The sequence below is a fragment of the Parus major genome, chromosome 15 (genome assembly GCF_001522545.3).
Source record: "Parus major isolate Abel chromosome 15, Parus_major1.1, whole genome shotgun sequence".
NCBI lineage: Eukaryota > Metazoa > Chordata > Aves > Passeriformes > Paridae > Parus > Parus major.
In genome coordinates, this window is record NC_031784.1 from 3040984 (window position 1) to 3059553 (window position 18570).

General features: G+C 50.0%; 1 protein-coding gene across 1 annotated transcript; it reads left to right on the forward strand.

The window, feature by feature from the left end:
• Window positions 1–1026: 1026 nt before the first annotated feature.
• On the forward strand, window positions 1027–17246 carry CFAP251 (cilia and flagella associated protein 251). The gene is given in 21 exon segments (XM_033518214.1): window positions 1027–1537; window positions 1674–1814; window positions 2006–2115; window positions 2582–2690; window positions 3122–3202; window positions 3529–3606; window positions 4052–4096; window positions 4425–4642; window positions 5141–5314; window positions 7015–7262; window positions 7342–7490; window positions 8005–8178; window positions 8453–8637; window positions 9103–9217; window positions 9384–9547; window positions 11797–11887; window positions 12090–12233; window positions 14284–14512; window positions 15681–15782; window positions 16638–16754; window positions 16757–17246. Coding segments are annotated over 21 exon segments (2925 nt in total). The 5' UTR covers window positions 1027–1408; the 3' UTR covers window positions 16879–17246.
• The last annotated feature ends 1324 nt before the right edge of the window (window positions 17247–18570 follow it).

Consider the following 18570-nt stretch of genomic DNA (forward strand, 5'->3'; position numbering starts at 1 on the left):
AGGTGAAGGGCTGAATGTTCCTTCCTCCGGATCCCTGCTTTGGGCGGGGGGGGCAGCGCTGCCTCTTCTGGCAGCCAGTGGGGATGAGGAAGTTCCCCGGCCTCTCCCGGCGTTTCCCGGTGCAGCCGGTGAGGATGAGGAGGGTTCCCCTGTCTCTCCCGGCGTTTCCCGGTGCAGCCGGTGAGGATGAGGAGGGTTCCCCGTCTCTCCTGGCGTTTCCCGGTGCAGCCGGTGGCGCTGCCGGTGCAGCCGTTGCCTGGGAACGGCGGTCGCAGAGGCAGAGAGACGCGGGGATCGCTGTGTCGGTGAGCGGGGGGGTCCTCGGGAGGGTCTCCGGGGGGTCCCTCGGGACAGCAGAAGGCACCGAAGCCTGGAGGGGTTTTGGGAACGGCTCCGTGTGAGCCCGGTGAGACCCGGTGACCGCGGCCGTTCCCGAGCTCCCGTCCCGCCTACCGGGGCCCGGAGAAGGCTTTTCCCAGGGCCTCTGTCCCCTCCCGTGAAAGTTTTCTGTGCACAAGGTTTGGTCTTGGCTCAAGTCCAGACCCTTGAAGGCGGAGATGAAGCAGCTGCCACCAGGAGCAGCTCTGTGCTCACAGGGGCTGAGACAAAACCCCATCCAAAAGAGAAATTTCCACGCCGGGTGCGGTGTGCGAGCAGATCGGGGGGAGCTCAGCTGGAGTTACTGCTGCACTGGGCTTGTTTGTGCTCAGTGTGGGAATGTTACTGGAGCTGAGAAGAGGCTCTGGGACCCATTTCCCAGCTTCACAGGTGCCCTTTCCTCCTGCTGTGCCAAATTCCATGTTGTTGTGCAGCCAAACCTGGGAGAGTGTGTGTGGGGAAGTGTTTCAGAGGATCTCCACACCCCAGCTCCCTCGGAAGAGGGTGAAGGTGTGGATGAATGGTCCACGTGAATTTACACTGGAGTTACCCCTTGAGAGAAGAGCAGCACCAAGCAGTGAGCCCGGGGACATGTCCCAGGACAGACAGACAGCTCAGGAGATGGATGTGCAGCCTGAGGAGGTGAGGGCAGCGCCATGGAAAGTCCTGTTGGAGACAGGGTCTGGGGCAGATCCTATTAGAAACAGAGCCCCCAGGACCTGAGACATGCTGGGGTTCATTCCAGGGCAATCCCCATTCAGACCAGCCCAGGAGTCAGCATTCACCAAAACCTCTCTTCCTTTTCAAGGATCCCCTTGCTGCTGCCAGGGAGAAGAATGGAGCACCAGAGGATACCGAAGAGTCACCGTTGTGTCCCCGGTCATCTCCTTTAGGTCTGGGGATCTCAGACACCCTGCCCATCACCTGGGCTGGGAGCCAGGGCACCCTGGGGAAAGGCAGTGCTGGGACATCATGTCCAGAGGGTGCTGGACCCCCTGAACCACCCCCAGCAGTGTCTGAGTCCAAGGGAATGATCTCCAGCCCTCTCTCAGGCTACAGGGAGAAGCACACACAGCACAAAGGCTCTGCCAGCTTGGTGTGGGGAGCCATGCCGGGGATGCTGTTCGGGAAGAACAGGGACAAGAGCCTTCACCCCCTTGTGAGTACCAATGGGCACAGTGCCACTGGGATGGTCCACCCAGCACTCCTGCCCTGCTCTCTTCCATCACCCCACAGACCTCGTGTGCCTTTTTTGTCCCGGCTGCTGAGAGCCAGGAGCTGCCTCTTCCCTGCAGGACCTGTCCTGGGTGTTTGGCTACAACAGCAGCCTGGCTGTGCACAGCCTGATGGACGGGGAGGACTGGGTGCTCCTGTACGTCTCCTCCCACACAGTGGTCATCCATGATATCCTGAGGAACAAGCAGTTCCACCTGCAGGTCTGGCACACAGCCAAGCATCTCCCTCCTCCTCCTCCTCCTCCTGAACCTCCTCCCTCCATCTCTCTTTCTGGTGCCCTGTGCTCAGGGATCACCTATAACCAAACCTGGGAGCAGCCCATACATAAGGTTTGAACAAAACAGCCCCAGGTTTGCAGCCTCCAAGGCACTTTGCTACTTCCCTCCCCCAGGGCCACACAAATGTCATCTCCTGCCTGTGTGTGAGTGAAGACAAGCGCTGGGTTGCGACTGCTGACCGAGGGCCAGATGCTCTGATCATCGTGTGGGACTCCTACTCTGGGTAAGCTCCCAGGAACCTCCTCTTTTGGAAATCCCCTGTGTCCAGGAAATCACTCAGGACCAACTCTAGCCTCAGCTGAGAGTGAAATGGGAGTACACATGGACAGACTAAAAAGCAGTAAAGGAACCAAAACCAAAGTAAGTCCTTTTATCATCCTTGTATCACCCACACCCATGGCACACTGAGATGGGGCTGAGCTCCCCCAGACTAAGCACATCACATCTCCATGCTGTAGAATCCTCAAAGATCCCTGGTGAGTTGTTTCCCAGTACCATTTTACTTGGGAGGAAGGGATGGAAGGGACACTGAACACCAGCCTGTGGCAGCACCAGTGTTTGCAGCCTCCCTCCCTCTGTGCCTTCTTCCACACAGACCAGGGTGGGTGGGTTGTGGCACAGACTGTGCCAAGTGACCACCTTGAACCCCCTGTGCAGCCAGGAGCACCCATGGCATCTCTGCTCCGTAGGGTACCCGTGCGCACCATCTTCGAGAGCCATTCCGAGGACGGCGTCTGTGCCATTGCCATTTCCCAGGACGCCAAGTACTTGGTGACCATCAGTGCTGCTACTGTGCAGGTGAAGAGAATATCTCCCCTTTGACAGCTTTGCAGGATAGGCACCTGGAAGTTTTTTGCAGTGAAGCAGAGGGAAGGTGGGATTTCAGATGGGGAGAGCAGGAGAGAGGGGGAGCAGGTTTGCAGAATTGTTTTTGCTGAGCTATTAAGAAGACAGACCTGTGTTTCATTAAAATGAATGCTGCAGAGTTGAAAAAAAATGGCTCTTAATTTGGGATAAAAGCTTCTGACTTAATCACTTTCATTTAAGCAATTTCTAGCAGTATTTCCTGAAATTAAGCTTTTTCTGCCAGGCTGTTCTGGGTTTTACCCTGCTCCAGTCTTTTAGGCCACACCAGCCCCTGCAGTGGCTGGGGAATGGGATTTACCTGGCTACCCAACCTCTCAGAAAGCCACAAATGTTCCTTGGATTTTTCTTCCCTTCTCTTTCAGAAAGTTTCTGTTTGGAAATGGACTTTGCCCACAGAGAAAGCCATATGCAGCATGGAGCTGAAGCCTGAGTTTGGGAATCAGGTGAGTGACCACGGCCAAGGGGGGCAGAGGGGGGACAGGACTGGGCAGCCCCATCCTCACCTCTCTGTACCCCCATGCCCCCATTCAGCACAGGGCTGCTGGGGATGGGAGGCAGGATCACACCCCATTCCTGGGGCACCCTGATGCAGCAGAGCATCCCAAGGAGTCATCCCTATTCCTCTGGTACCTGACAGGCATGGGGTGTCCTCTGTTTTCAGTTCAGTGCAGCTGGTGAGGTGGTTTTGGATAAAAGCAGAGGTTTTGGATGGAAGAATAAACGGAAAGCATTGCTCAGCTTGGTGCTAATGCAACTCTTTGAATTTCAGGATTATGTCATTTTTAACCCTCAGAATCCCCATGAGTTTGTCAGTAACAGCAAAACCCAGATGATATTTTACCTGTGGGTAAGTAGAGACATGGGAAGTTGTGTTTCTGGTGCCAGAAAGGAGGTGGCAGGGGGGACTCAGGGGCCAGGTGTCTGTCCACAGCTGGGGTCACACTCTGCAGATCTGTCCCTTCCCTGCTCCCTGCCCTTACAAGATCCAAAAGTGGTCTGGCTCCTTCCACTCCCACAGTGGTCAGGCCCAGGTGTGGCAGGGATGCTCTTCATCTCTCCCACTCCTGCTTTCCCATGAGCCTTGTGCCATTCAGCAGCTTTTAGAAAGAAGCAGGTGGAAGGAGAGGATGTTTTGAGCTCTCTGGAAGACCTTGGAGCCTTTCTGCCCCAGGAGCCCTGCTTTGGTCACCAAAGTGCAGGGCCAGTGCCCAGATGGTGAGGAGGGGACATGCTGGCACTGCAGAGCTCAGTTCCAAAATCCCTGTCCTGGATGTTTTATCTTCTTTCCCCAGGATGATTCTGGTTTGCAGTATGGGGCACCATTCCTGAGCAACCAGGTGAGCACAGCAGGGAGGGACCACAGCATGTCACCCTCTTGGCTTTCCTGCTGGCAGCAGCACTGTCCATCCCGAACCTCTTAAGCAAAAACAGTGACCATAGCCCCAGCCTGTCCCCCTCAGACAGGGACAAGCCACGTTTGCCCAAGCTGAGCTCAAGCAGGGTTCTCTCCAAGGTGCCCCACTGCATTTTCTCCTGGGGCTCTCATCTCTTGTCCTGCAATGGATCAGGAAGGGAATGTCATGAGGACCAAGCAGAAACCTCTCTGCTTGAGGAGGGCAGAGCCAGCTCTGGGATAAAAACACAGTTTGGCTGCTGTCTCCACAGACCTTCAAGTGCCTGGTGGGACAGTTCAGCCAGTCAGTTTTCCATTTTAACAACACCCAAGTTCTGACGGGCACCTCGGCCGGGAAGCTGGTGGTGTGGGACATGGACAATCCGCGCACTCTCCCCGAGGAACTGCCGGCCAAACCCCACGGAATAACAGCCACCAAAGTGGTGTCAATGCAGAAGGAGAGTCTTACCGTGCTCAAAGTGCTGGAGAGGTAACGGGGCAGCCCTTTTCAGTAGCTGTAGGTACAGTCCTCAGGTACTTCAGCTGTAGCAGTGGCAGAGATAATGTTGGAGTTTTAAGTCACTCGGCAGTATGGTCACTCATGCAGGGAAGTGCTGCTGGTTTTGAGTAGTTTTCCAGCAATGGATTTGCCTGGGGGTGGAAATGAAGTTGAAAAGTCGTGGTGATGCGATGCCAGCCAGCTCTGCTGGGGCAGCTCAGTGGCTCAGCCTCCCAGCTGCTACCAGCAGAGGGAGCAGACAGCCACCAAACGCCGCGACAGCCTTGGGGACACGGCAGGGACACGGCAGGGTCACAGCACAGCAGCTGGTTTCTTCACAGCCCTGCCTTTCTCCTGCACATCTGGGCAGGGCTCTGCTCGCGTGCTTGTGCAGAGAAATGGGGAAGAGATTTGCTTCCATCCAGGGATACTCTCCAAGAAATATTTGGGAATTGTCAGTGTGTTGGTTAATCTTTCCCTTCCCTGCAGCTGTATAGTCACAGGTGATGTGAAAGGGCAGGTTAAGTTCTATGATGGGCAGCTGCGGCTCCTCACCATCTACAGCCACGACAAAGTGGGTCCCATCCAGTCCATCTCCTTCTCCACAACCCTTCGTGATCCCCCCAGTGCCCTCCCAGGCAGCAGCCAGCCCTTTCTCACCAGGTGAGTGTCTCTTTACAAACCCAGGTCTTCTCCTGTGTTTGCTTTGCAGCTGAAAGCTGGGGAGGTGGTCAGTGAGAGCTGCTCCATGAGCTTCTGCCTGGTCTGGAGCAGGATTCAACCCTGTGCCCAGGCTCCTGGGCAGGAGAGGGAGGCAGGACAGGGAGGGAATGTGGGTGGGCTCCAGCACATCCCAGACTGAGCTTGAGGTGATGCCTTGGCACTGACACGGCGTTAGTGCAGGCATGGTGATGATCAGCTTCTCTGTCACGTACCTGGCATACCAGGCAGTGCTAATGCCAAGCCTCCAGCTCTGACTGGGCCCCTTAATCCTCCCTTAAACCCCTCCCAGGGATGGCTATATCCAGTTGGATTTCATCATGGCTTGGCAAACTAATCGGGGCCGTGGCACCAGCAGAGGGTTTTACCACACCAAGTGGTCACCAGCCCCTCTCTGTCCCTCTGTGTGACGTGGCTGTGCCTGAGGATTTATAGGGAGTCTGCAGGCCAGATGAAGCTGTTGTGTGGCTCCATCCAGCCTGCAAACCACGTCTGTCACTCCTGTTAAGGCTTTCCTGGCAATGTCTGTTCTTAGCCATGGGTGTTTTCCAAAGAGGCACGTGGGACAGATTCCTCTCCAGCCCAGGACAGTGTCCTGGGGGATGGTTTGGTTTCCCTCTTGGTCTCATCCCTCTTCCTGGGTCGTTGCAGCTGCTCTGGGCAGCACAAAAGGCAGAAAACCAAAGGGCAAGGCCTGAGTTCATCCCAGAAGCAGGTGGGATTAGGAATGGCTGGAGAGCCCAGCTAAGGCAAGCAAGGGGTGCAGAGTCCAGCAGTGCCTGGGCCAGATGTGCATAAACTGGTGCCTGTGATGGAACAGCTGGCAAAGAGGTTGTGCTTCCCCACTTGTCTGTCTGTGCAGCTCCTAGACTCAGCCTGGAAAAGGCTCCAAGGAGACCTTATAGTACCTTCCAGTGCCTCAAGGGCTCCAAAACAGCTGGAGAGAGACTTTGGAAAAGAGTATGGAGTGACAGGACAAGGGCAGAACAGCTTAAAACTGGCAGAGGCCAGGGTTAGATGGGATATAGGCAAAAATCCCTTGCTGTGAGGGTGGTGACATCCTGGCACAGGCTGCCCAGAAAAGCTGTGGTTGTCCCATGTCTGGAATTGTTCAAGGCCAGGCTGGATGGGGCTTGGAGTAACCAGACCTAGTGAAAAGTGTTGAAACAGAATGATCTTTAAGGTCCCTTCCTACTTAAACCAGTCTGGGATTTCTGTGTGGCCCTCTCTTGTCCCTTTTACTGGGTTCAGATTCTCAGTCAGGCAGACTAAAACTGTACATGTTTGTGCTGTAACATGAATAATTATCCAGCTGTCTGCTTCACACATCACCAGTCACACGGTGAAACCTCTCTGCTGTGCTGGTCAGCATGGCCCAGCGAGCAAACAGGGACTGAAACTGTCCTCTGACCTTGGCCATGGCAGCACGGTCAACGTGGAGCCACTGACAATGGTGGTGTGGAGACACCTGGGATGAATACAAAGTGCCTTCCAGGTCAAGGAGCATTTGCATACTGTGTATCACAAAATAGAACTGATTGTCCAACTGACTTGCCAAAAAGAGACTGATGTGTAATATAGCTTGGAGGGACATGAGCCAGTTGGTCTGATTCATCGAATTCTGTTTCTCTCACGCTAAACAGGAACTTTATCCTTTCAACCTCTGATGCAACCATATTCCATGTTGCAACAGACAGCACAAACTTTGAAACAATCATGAAAGAGGCAAAGAAAGCTGTGAATGCCATTGCCTGCCACCCGCAGGAGCCACTCGTGGCTGTGGGGAGTCACTGTGGGCTGCTGAAGGTGTGGGAATACAAGCAGACCCAGTACCTCGTTAGCAGGATATTCACTGAGGCTGGCATCCAGTGCTTATCCTATGATTCTGAAGGTATCCCAGCCCTGTGACATCCCCACGTGCCAAGCATTGGAGGTGATGGTGTTGTGAGAGTTTCTGGTCTGCTTTCCAGGTCATTTTCTGGCTGCTGGTTTTACTGATGGAAGCGTTCACATCCTTGATGCAATTTCCCTTCAGTCCATCTGCGAAGAATTCCAGTTTTCTCAAGGTCCCGTGACTCACATCAGCTTCTCTCACGATTCCAAGTACCTCGCAACTGCTGTAAGCTTGTTTTTTCCGCTGGGTGATTTACATGCGCTGCTCTCGGGGGCAGCTTTGGGAGGGACTGGGAGTTGCTGGCTATCCTGCGAGGCACAGAGAGAGCAGGGCAGAGGGCTGTCCCTCCCCTGGGGCTTGGTGACTCTGAAATGCAGAGCGAGCAGGGCAGAGGGCTGTTCCTCCCCTGGGGCTTCCTGACTCCGAAATGCTTTTCTTGGCTTGAAGAGTCACTCTGTAAAAACGTCACCAGTCACAGCGGCTCCACAGACCCGCTGCTAGCGCTGCCCCGTCCCTAATTTTAGCGACAAGTCTTAGCTCTCCATCCATCTGAAGAAAGGGCTGGAGCAGGGATTTCCTCCTGGCTGGTGCTCTGGGAGGGGGATGCTCCCTCAATCCCATGTCTCAGTGTAGAAGTATTGAGGGAGGCAGCCTTGAAGCAGTTTGGCTCAGAAGTTTTAGCAACTGGTGATGAACTGTACAAAGATTCCCCTCGTTGACCTTTGTGCTGTTGTTGCAGGATGAGAATTATTCAGTGACTGTTTACAAGAGAGTCCTGCAGAATGGGAGCAGATGCTGGGAACACCTGGCAGGGCTGCATTCCCACTACAAACCCATCCGGAGCATCCTCTTTGGAGTCCACTCAGACAGCAACGAGCCCAGGCTCCTGAGCCTTGGGGAGGACCAGCAGCTGGTGCGTTGGTTCAAAAGTTGGTTCAAAAGGACAGTGAAGATTTGTGGTTAAAGGGGCTGAACAAGGCCATCAAATGAGACTCTATGTCTGGTTCCATGGCTCCCAACCCTCTCCACACCAGCTCCATTGCTGGGATTTGTTTCTCAGCCTGGTCTTGGTGCTGATGCTCTCCTATTGTAGCTTCTCCCAGAGGTGCAAATCCAGTGAATCCACAAGGTCAAGGGTGCAGGGCAGACCACAGGGGAGCTGCTGTGTTTCCTTGTCTTCCCTCCAGGTTGAATATGACCTGAACAGCAGCATCAAGGACCACTTGGTGGTCACACACAGGGACAGGCTGGAGCAGGCTGCAGTGCCCCTGTGCTTGACCTGGTACCCACAGCTCAGCACTGAGTCCTTCTTCCTCACTGCCAACAACTGCTACAAAATGAAGCTCTACAACACAACGACCAAAATGTGCAGGTAGAGGATTGACTCAGGCCTGCCACTGCCTGGGAGCCTTCTCCTGACCCTGTGTTCTCCTTGGTCTAATGAGCCACCACACTGGCTCATTACTTGGTGGCTCTAGAGCCCTCAGTTCACTCCATTCCTGTGCCTGCTCTACTGTTCACTCATGTGTCATTTAGCGAGGTTGTGGCTGCAGGCAGATCTTGGTCTGCTCAGTATGTTGGATTTGAGATATAGCAGTTAGACATCAGATAAAGAGACAACAGTCCACATGAGTGCAGCATAGTAATTCCTGAGCACTAAATTAATTTCTGAGCCTCAGTGTAGTCCCTTCTAGCCTGTCCTATCCTGTTCTCTCAGCGAGTAGCACAAAGCCTCTGCACACCTCCCATATCTACCAATCCTTCCACACAACAGCTCTTCAGAGGGGAAAAATGTTTTGGGTGGTCTAGCATGGATAAATACGTTGTTTGCCTTTAGAAAGACTCTTTTGGGACCAACCTATGGCTCCCCCTTGGAGAAGATACAAATCCTCCCTAGGACAAGCTCTGCGGACCCCCAGCAACACTACCTGGTGTACATTACAAAGGACAAGGTATGGAGCCCCACCTGCAGAGCTGCTGTTCCCTTGGGAATCTCACTGGAGAAGAAACCACGTGTAGGCTGGTCCTGCCTGAGAGCTGAGCAAGCTCCTGGGGAAGAGAATGTGGCACTGCACCAGTGGGACCCCCCAGCCCTGCCAGACTTCTTTTCCCTTACAGGTGGGCTTGCAGATGCTGCCTGTCGATGGCAACCCCCACAAGTCCTCAGCCTTCATTTGCCACCCAGATGGTGCCTCTGACTTTGCCATCTCCCATGATGGGCGTTACATCTTTACAGCTGGGGGGAAGGAGCGCACTTTTATGAAATGGAAAGTCAACCTACAGTGAGTTATGGCAAGAAAGGGAATCTTGCTACTGCTTTCCACTGCTGCTTGGTTGACCCATTGGGTGGGGTGGCAGCTCAAGCAGGAGGGACATATTTTTGGGGGGTTTTCTTCCCCTCTCTGTGATGTAAGAGGGATTAAGCCAGCAAACCTCACAGGGGTGGCCATAGTGTCTAAACAATACTCCAGCGTGGGAAATGGTGCCCACATGGTAAGAAGTTGGGCAGAGGATTTTGTGATCTTTGTGAGGGCCTGGCCAGTGTGATGGGAGATTGTCAGGGTTAGGCAGGAACCAGAGGAGCAGTTCTGGCTGCAGGAAGAACACACAGGGCAGCTGCTGATACAAAAGTGTCTGCTCTCCAAATGGGATAGGAAATTGCTGGGAAACCCCCTGTGTTTGAGGACTGTATTTAGAACAAGCCACCTTAATCCTATAAAGCTTTGCTTACATGAAAAAAAAAGGCCTGCAGTAAATGGGGTAGTTGAAGAGTGGAGGCTGCTTTAACAGAGGAGGATCTCCAGGCTCTGGCTCAGAGCATCAGTGATGAATCCTGCCAGGTTTCTTACGCCATCCTCTGCAGGTTTTCCTCTGCCAGATCCCTTGGGCAGTGGTGCCAGACGTGCTCCCACATGACAGGAGGGTAACACAGCAAAGGCAGGATAGATGTTTTCGTTTCTTGGCATGTCAAAGACCAAAGCTGCTCAATGCAATACATGTTTGGGGCACAGGCTCTTCCCTCGCAGCTGCAGGTGCCCAATAGATACATTTGTACATGGAAACAGAGCAAGGCAGCTGTGAATGGCATGAAAACTGCCAGGCCACCATGGAACCCCTTCACACTTCAGGAGCTGGAAAGGGAGCTTAGTCCATGGCAGAGTTAGGATAGTGTGGCACGATCTCCCTCAGCCTGTGCTGTTTCAAGGTGTTTTTTTTTTTTTTCAAATCCTGCACAACACCCTCCTAGCACAGAGCACTGTGTCTCCTGGTTTCTGGGAAATAACTCCATGGGAACTGGCTTTTAGCCCTTGCTCCCATGTTTGCCATTTGGTGTGCACCTGGGAAACACCACTGCCCCTCACCTTCCTAGGACCAAGGCTTTGTGGTTAAGACACATGCTGGTCCTGCAAGGAATGCATTTTGCAGGTACCATTCACTCTGAGGAAAGCCCAAGGAGTGCCAAGCCAGCTCACCTTCATGTGCCAGAACAAAGGAAACCTGGGTGGGAAAGCAATGGATTTATTTATTTTCTTTTCCACTTTGTGTGGCTTAAACAGTCGGGGGTCAGGATAAGCGACATTTTAAGGAAGGCAATAGAATATAAATGATCCTTCTTTATAATGGTTGGCCAGAGTCCAGGCAACATTGAATTTCTATGTAATTTGTTTTTGGAGCAAAGTTTTTGATGAGCTAATTATCATTTTATTGCTGCTTCTGGCATCTTGTGAATCTCCACTGTGTTTAATACCCAAATAACTTAATTATGAAAAAAGCATGAAGCTTGCAAAAAAACCCACGGAAGCAGCACTACAGAGGTGTGTGTGAAAGCTGCAGCCTGGCTGCCAGGCGTGGGGTATTATGTGGCAGTGCTATGCCATGATTGCACTTCCAGGCTTGGTTTCTTTTTACATCTGCACAAGCCAAAGGGATTCTTTTGGCTCCAACTGCCTATGAAATTGAAACAAAGAGGTGGCTACTCCGGCGCTTTCAGTTTAATGCAAACTGCACCTGCGACTCCATCGCCTGCCACGGCGAAGGAAGTCGGGTAATGGATTGCACAGAGTTATTGGGGAAAAATGTATTGGATCAAGGAACAGGGAGTTGTGTGGTTTATTGCAAACACCAAGCCCCAGCCTTCTCTGCATGTTCAAAATGCTGATCTAGCTAATTCATCTCCCTCAATGTCTCTATAAGGAAGCAGAAAAGCCAAATGCCAGACACCAAGTTCAAGTCCATGGAAAAGCTCCTGGCTCCCAGCCCTGTACTCATTCCACTAAACAAGAGGACCATTCAGTAATAATTAATTCCCACACTGTGCTATTGTATGTAAAACCTGGGTATGAAATATGCTGTAGAAGTGCAGCTGATGATAAAATAGCGCAAGGTTCAAGGCAGTGCTTTCCTTTCCTGAATTCTGAGGCCCAGGGATTTTATTTATTCATAGTATCTGTGAACAATGACTAGAAAGGAAACGGTGAAAGCTCTCCTCACATGAATCCTTCCTGTACCTTCTTTCCTCCACTTCTGCCAGTGCCTTGGATGCTGCTTCTTTCCTGGGTGGGGAGGACTTGATCCCATTCTACAACCTCCTGGATGGCGGCAGAGAAGGCAAATTCTTCAGGGTAATTATGCTCACTGTGAACACTGTCTGGCCACATCTGGTTGGAGTTTAATTTATACAGGCCTGACATTTCTTTATGTTTTGTCCAGCTTGCCTTTAACAGCAATCTCATTGATATGGCTGTTAGTAAACCCTAAAAGGAGCCTTATCTTCTGTGCCTGTTGGTAACTGAAATTTGCGGTGTTTATTTGAATCCCTGGCAGGAACTGGAGGACTATTTTTACTACGTACAGCTGTGCAACCAAGGTATCGAAACACTGGAGAAAAGACAGGTGTCAACACATATTCCCTTGGAGGAAATTCCTTCTGTAATGAGAGCAATAGGATTTTATCCATCAGAGGAAGAGGTTGGTCAGCTGTTTTTATTGTTGTAATTAAAAAAAGAAAGAACAAGATTGATTGCACTCCCCAAGTGTTCTAAGGGCCAGATTCTGACCATTGCCATGCTGGGTGGCTCTGGGATATACTTATTGGCTTTCAACATATTTTTATCTGGTCTGCATCAATATAGTGGTCAGAATCTGGCAGAAAATTCCCAAAAAAGTTTCCTTGCTAGCAAGTTGGGAAACTGCAGAGGAAGGCTGAACAAACCTAGAGCCTGACAGCTCAGAGTTGTTCAACAAGGCAACCTCAGGGTCAAGATTTTACAGAAGAGAGAACTGATTTAATAAGGGTGCTGCTTCTTCCCCTTTGTGTTGCTGTTCCTCCTGTTTGTACTGTATACAAACCTCATTTGTAATGTGTCACCTGGCATGACTGAATCTGAAGCAAGGAGATTTGAATAACAGCCTCTGAGCACCAGCTCCAGCCTGTCGCCGTAGAAGAGGCTCTCCCAAGGGATGAGGTGCATCACTGCACTCCCTCAGCCTTTCTGCAGGGGAGATTGTGTTCATCTCTGCCATGGCACAGCAACCCACAGGCTGCTGAGGCACTGCTGTGAGTCTGTGCCACCCCATCTGCCCAGGGATGCTCTGCCAGGAGAGCCACCAGATGGGAAGCAGCACCTTTGCCACAGCTGCTGCCAAAGTGATTCAATTTGGAGTCCCCACAACCAGCAAATGTTTGTCTGAGCTGGGGCTGCTTCGTGCTGGTGTCAAGTTGAGGTGTTATCTCTTCATACTGTGTTAGATCTTTTCCTTGGGTTATTACATTTTTGCCTCTTGGGGACACAGAGAACATACTCCCTTGGGAAATGTCTTTGGAAAAATAACTGATAATGCCCTACACTTCCCCAAATTAAAATATAAACAGCTTTTCAGGGATGGAAACAGAGGTGCTGAGCTGTTGTGAAACCAGGCAACCTACAATCAGTAATAAATCCAAAGAGAAGGTTCATCTCTCTCTAGAGTGTTTTAATAAAAGAAAAGCAGGAGGGAGAAAAGGCAGCTTGGGCTGACTAGCAAAGCTTTTGGGAACTGGTGTTTTTCTTTTGTAGTTCAGTGGGGTTGATATAAAACCTAATCCCAGATCAGCCAGAGCCGAGTGAAAATGACTGTTCCTGCTTGGTGTGACATTTGCTACAGGAAAAATATAAGGCTTAGATTTCCCTCTTCCCTGGGCTTCATTCAGTGGAAAAACTTGTGACACGAGGACAAAGACCCAAGGCTGAATGCAAAGTCCTCCCTGGGGAGATCTTGCATCAGCTTCCCTTCCCGGGGAGCAGCAGGCCTGGTACGTGTTGGCACCGGGAACTCTCCCGGCGTCTCTCTGCTGCCCGTGTATCTCTGAAGGGGCTGCAAGTACAATGAAGGCATGGAGCAGATGCTGCCTTTTGGACACACATCTGCACAGCTGCCAACTGGGCTGACTCACAGCACCAGACTTCAGGAAAACCACTGGTATCCAGCACAGCCAGTGCTTGCCTGTTTGTCTGAGAGGAGAGTGAGGGATAAAGCAGCGCAGGGTGTCAGCCCCATTTCGGATTTGGCTTCTGCAGTGCTTGAACCGCCCTAGACACGAGGAAGAGCAGGGGAAGACAAAGTTTCTTATCCAGTCAGGATGTGCAGCCTGGTTCTGTTGGGACCCTCGTGTGTGTGCTTCCACAGCAAGGATGGTGTGTTTACTGGTTTGTGGTTTGCCTGCCCACTGTCCCAGAGTGGAGACACAGCTGTGCCAAAGGTGCCGGTAACAGCTGCAGGGTCACCGAGTGCCTGTCACAGGAGAGGAAATCCAAAATGAGTGTGTGTGTGTGTGTAACCCCCATCTTTACTTGTTATTGTCATGTCAGCAGGTGTGTAACTGTTGGCCATTCCCATCGCTTCCTCCTGGGATGTGGTCATGGCACCCGTGGCACCAACACATGCACGGTTCAGGGACATTGGTGTTCATGGATTGGAAACTGGCCCAATGCTCTTCAAAATAAAACTATGTAACAATCTGCCTTGTCTTGATCTTTAGATTGAAGAAATGATAAATGAAGTAAAATTCAGCAAGTATGCAGATACCGGAGAAGAAGTTACAAAAATCAATTTAGGGGATTTTATCAAACTTTATATAAATCATCGACCTGCATTTGGCTTGCCAATGAAAACCATACAACGAGCATTTCAGGTTCTTGGTTATGATAACAAGAAGGGAGACAAAGTTATTGACAGAGGAGACTTCCTATTCCTGCTTCAGAGCAGAGGTGAGTTATTTTGTTTCTAATATAAGTTCTATGCTTGCTAGTTCTGCCTGCAATTTCAGAACTTTTTCCCTGCAGCAAGAAATTATTCTGGAATGATAACGTGGTAACCAGGGCAGGCATGAGGAGCCACCTGCCTTAAGATTTTAAATTGAATAATCACATGTCTTGTCCCAGCTGTGCTTCTTTTACTGCTCTGGAAATCTCTGCTGGCCTGAGGTATTGCAGCTGTTAAATGATAAGTATGGATCTTGGCAAAATGTATCCTTTTCCCAGTGTGCCCTTATCTGAATTGCTATTCCTTGTTAGAGTCACACAGGCTCTGGAAAAGTAATATAAAACTGATAAAAGGCAAGAAAGGAGAGATGAAATTGGTCCAGGGCTGAATCTGTGTGCAAGACTGAAAAGATGGGATGATTTAGTGGAGCTGAATCAGGGAGAGCACCACAAATGTGGGTGTTAATATGCCTGTGGCCAGTGCCATAGAGTGCTAATAACAAACTTCTATTGTCTTCTGGTGTAAAAGTGAAGCTGAGCATTAAAAAAGGTAAAGGGAAATGCTGGTTTACTCAGTACATCACTTGGCAAGACTCCTTGCCACAAGGATCCTTGGAAACCACAGATTCAACCAGTGTGAGAAAGGTTAGCTATTTATACAGATGGTGTGAACATCCATAAATAGGTACATCAGATAGAACAGTTTCATAACAGATCTATAACCTCATGCTCCAGGGCATGAGCCAACCACTAACTGGGAACAAGTGCTATGTCCATGTTATTTCAAGATACTAAATCAGGACTTTTCTCCACCTTTCTCTTCCTCTGCATGAAAATGGCTTCATGGACTGTGGTCTGTGCCAGGAATTCCCCAGTGGGAATAGAAGCTCGAGCCCCTGATACTGCAATGTTGCTTAAAGAGCTGTCTGCATCAGAATTTCTCCCTTTGATTGACATTTTTCCCTCAAAATGCTATAAGGAAGAGCAGTTTTCCTTAGAATCAACATTTTCCTGCATTAATATAATGTGTTTCAGTTGTCACTGTATATGTCTCTCTCTCAGAGAAGCCAGATCCTCTTTTGAACCGTCCTGTTCAGTTTAATTTGAGTTTCTTTTGAGGTTTTGTGCTCTCAACCCCATAATCCACAGACTGGTGGTGCTCTGTTTTGTACAGGGGAGCAGATGACAGAGGACGAGCTGGCTGAGTGTCTGACCACCCTGCTGGGCAGGAGACCCAGGGAAGGAGGATCTGAACTGGACACCTGCGCTGCCACAGGTACAGGATTAGCATTCCACACAGAACAGAAGCAGGATTGTTTCAATTCCCAAATGGAATAATTTAAATTTCAAACCCATTTACCCTGTAAGGCCGAGAGCTCTCAAAACTGCTCAGATGGGATTGCAAAAATAGTCACAGAGCTACAGACTGTCCTTTATCCACGCAGCAATTGCATGGGTATATCTAAAAATAAATGGACAATGAACTATAACTGGGGCCTGACAAGATTACATTGCTGTTTATCTGCTGGCTGGAACTGAAATTAGAAACACACAGGGAAATCCCAGTGCTGGTTTCACCCAGGCTGCAGTGCCCATTGTAACAGAGCTGTTGGTAACGACCGCATTTGTCTGCAATTTATGTCCCAGTCCACACCAGTCTGGAGCAGCAAATTATAGCATTGATTTGAGCCAAACGGCTGTATTTAATTGCCCATTGTAATTGGAACTGCATTTTTGTACAATTCATGTCCCAGTCCCCACCAGTTTGGAACAGCATCTGTTTAGGGTCACTGGCAATGAGCCCCATGCAGCAAAGGTGCTGCTCCCGAAGGGAACTTTGAAATCCTTGCATCCCTCAGGATCCTAAATCACATCAAATCGACCAAGTGTAAAAGTTGTCCCATGACTCCTCTGAGGCAGGGACCTGCTGCAAGGTGAGACACACAGATTTGACAGGTTTAATCCCTGATATAAACACATCAAGTATCGAGCTAGTAAATCATCACTTTGTCATGATCCCTTCATATATCTTTAAAAATATTTCATTCACTTATTGCTGCTTATAAATTTTACTGGAAAGCCATTTTGACATTGCCTTTGTGTGTCTTGTGTTATTGTTACTGCTCTCCAGGTGCAGAAGCTTTGACTGAAGAAGAGATTCCAGCAGAAATCACAGCAGAGATATTTGTTGCAGACATTCTTGGCTTACCTATTGCTAAATCAGAAAAAAAGAACAGAAGGAAAAAGAAGAATCTTTGATCTACAAAGGATCAGAATCACAGCTACCACTAGCTTTTCTGTTTGTTCCTACTTTCCAGGATCTTCTCCTCAAATATCTGCAAAATTTATGGCTTGTGTTTATTGCAAAGTAAAGGTCACATAGTTGCATTTCAGTCAAACTCTAGAATAAGTCCCCAGTTTGGCACATGCCACAAACCTGTAATTTCACACCTATATAGGGAAACACTGGAATGGCTGGAAAGAATGAAGCAGGTGGATACTCTATCCTTGGCTGGAACCTTCCCAGAAGTCATTTCAGGTGGGTTTATGCCAGATGCAGTCTATTTTCATTACGTTAAGACAGTATTCATTTGTGAAACCTGACAGCAAAAGAGCAATGTAAGAATATTGTATTGATTAAATACGTTGATAAATGCTTTGACAGGTTAGAATGGATTTGTAATTATAAATCCAATGGACCTCGGTAAAGAAATAAATGCTGTGGTACACATCAAAACCACGCTCTTTTGGCCTTTAAACTGACTTTTTCTTTCTGAAAGTAGTAATTCCAATTAGCAGTGTAATACCAATGGGACGGCATCTCTGTGTGTGTGTATAAACAGCATAATGAGACTGATACAAGTTGCTGTGGAAAGATCAGTGAAGTGCTGTTGAACAGCTTCCTTCTTTACATCATCCTCGGCATCAATTTGAATAATAATGTAGGCCCTTAAGAAGCGTTCTTTTCAGAAGCAATGTTTTTACAAACAGAGATCGCTGTTGTGTACTCAGAGCATCTGTGATTGTACAATTAGCAGGAGCAGGAAGGTGTGCATTAGGGAGAAGTTAATGAAGGAGTCCAGCAGTACCACACCAGGGCTCGCAGGTCTGTGACAGATTTCCTGCAGAGCATCACCTCCCATGTAACTCATTTACCCTTTATGCACATCTACTTCCATGGATCTCTGTTGGAGTTGAGCCTCCACTGCTCAAAAGCAGCCCAGTTCTATGGATATTACTGGAACTATTTAAAGCAGCTGAGAAACTTTATAACCACAGGGAAAAAAAAAAAATCATCAAAACCTGCTAATTATGGATTTATGCTTCCTGTTAAACAGGGGACTTCATCACCCATCCCCGTGTTCAAGGTCTGTCACAGAAACTGGGTAGAATGGGTGCTGCCTGTCACTGCCCTGTACAAAAATAGGTATTATCTCTGTGTAAAGTGCTTTGACGTTTTTAAAAGCCCTGGATTTTAGGACGGGATTTTGCTTTGTGGTGAAATACAACAGTGCTCTTGATGCTGCTTGACTGCATTGGTTTAACACAGAATCCTGAGAATCAATTTGGTTGGAAAAGATCTCCGGGATCATCGAGTCCAACCCTTGACCGGTCATCACCTTGTCAAGTGAACTATAGCACCAAGAGCCACATCCAGTCTTTCCCTGAAGGGGAGGTGATTCCATCACCTGCCTGGGCAGCTCTTGATGAGGTGAGGCGAGCTGAAATCGGATAAACTTTTTAGTTCTGAGGTAACTTACTGCCTGAGCTTGGTGGAAGTGGGGAAAAAGAACGTTGTCTTGTGCTCGCTCCAGAGAACACTCCAGGAAAACCAGCGACAGGAACTCTGGAAGCCCCGCGCACACGGGGCCGGCGGCCGCCTCCGGATTCTCCCCCGCGTGGGCTCCTTCCCGCCCGGCACCTCCTCCGCAGGTCCCCGCCGGGGGCGGCTCGCTGTGCCCGCGTTTCCGCGCTGTCCCCGCAGCCCCGAGAGCCGCACGGGGGTCGGACCCCCTCCCGTCCCTCACGCCCCGACCGCTCTTCCCGCCACCCGCCGTCCCCTC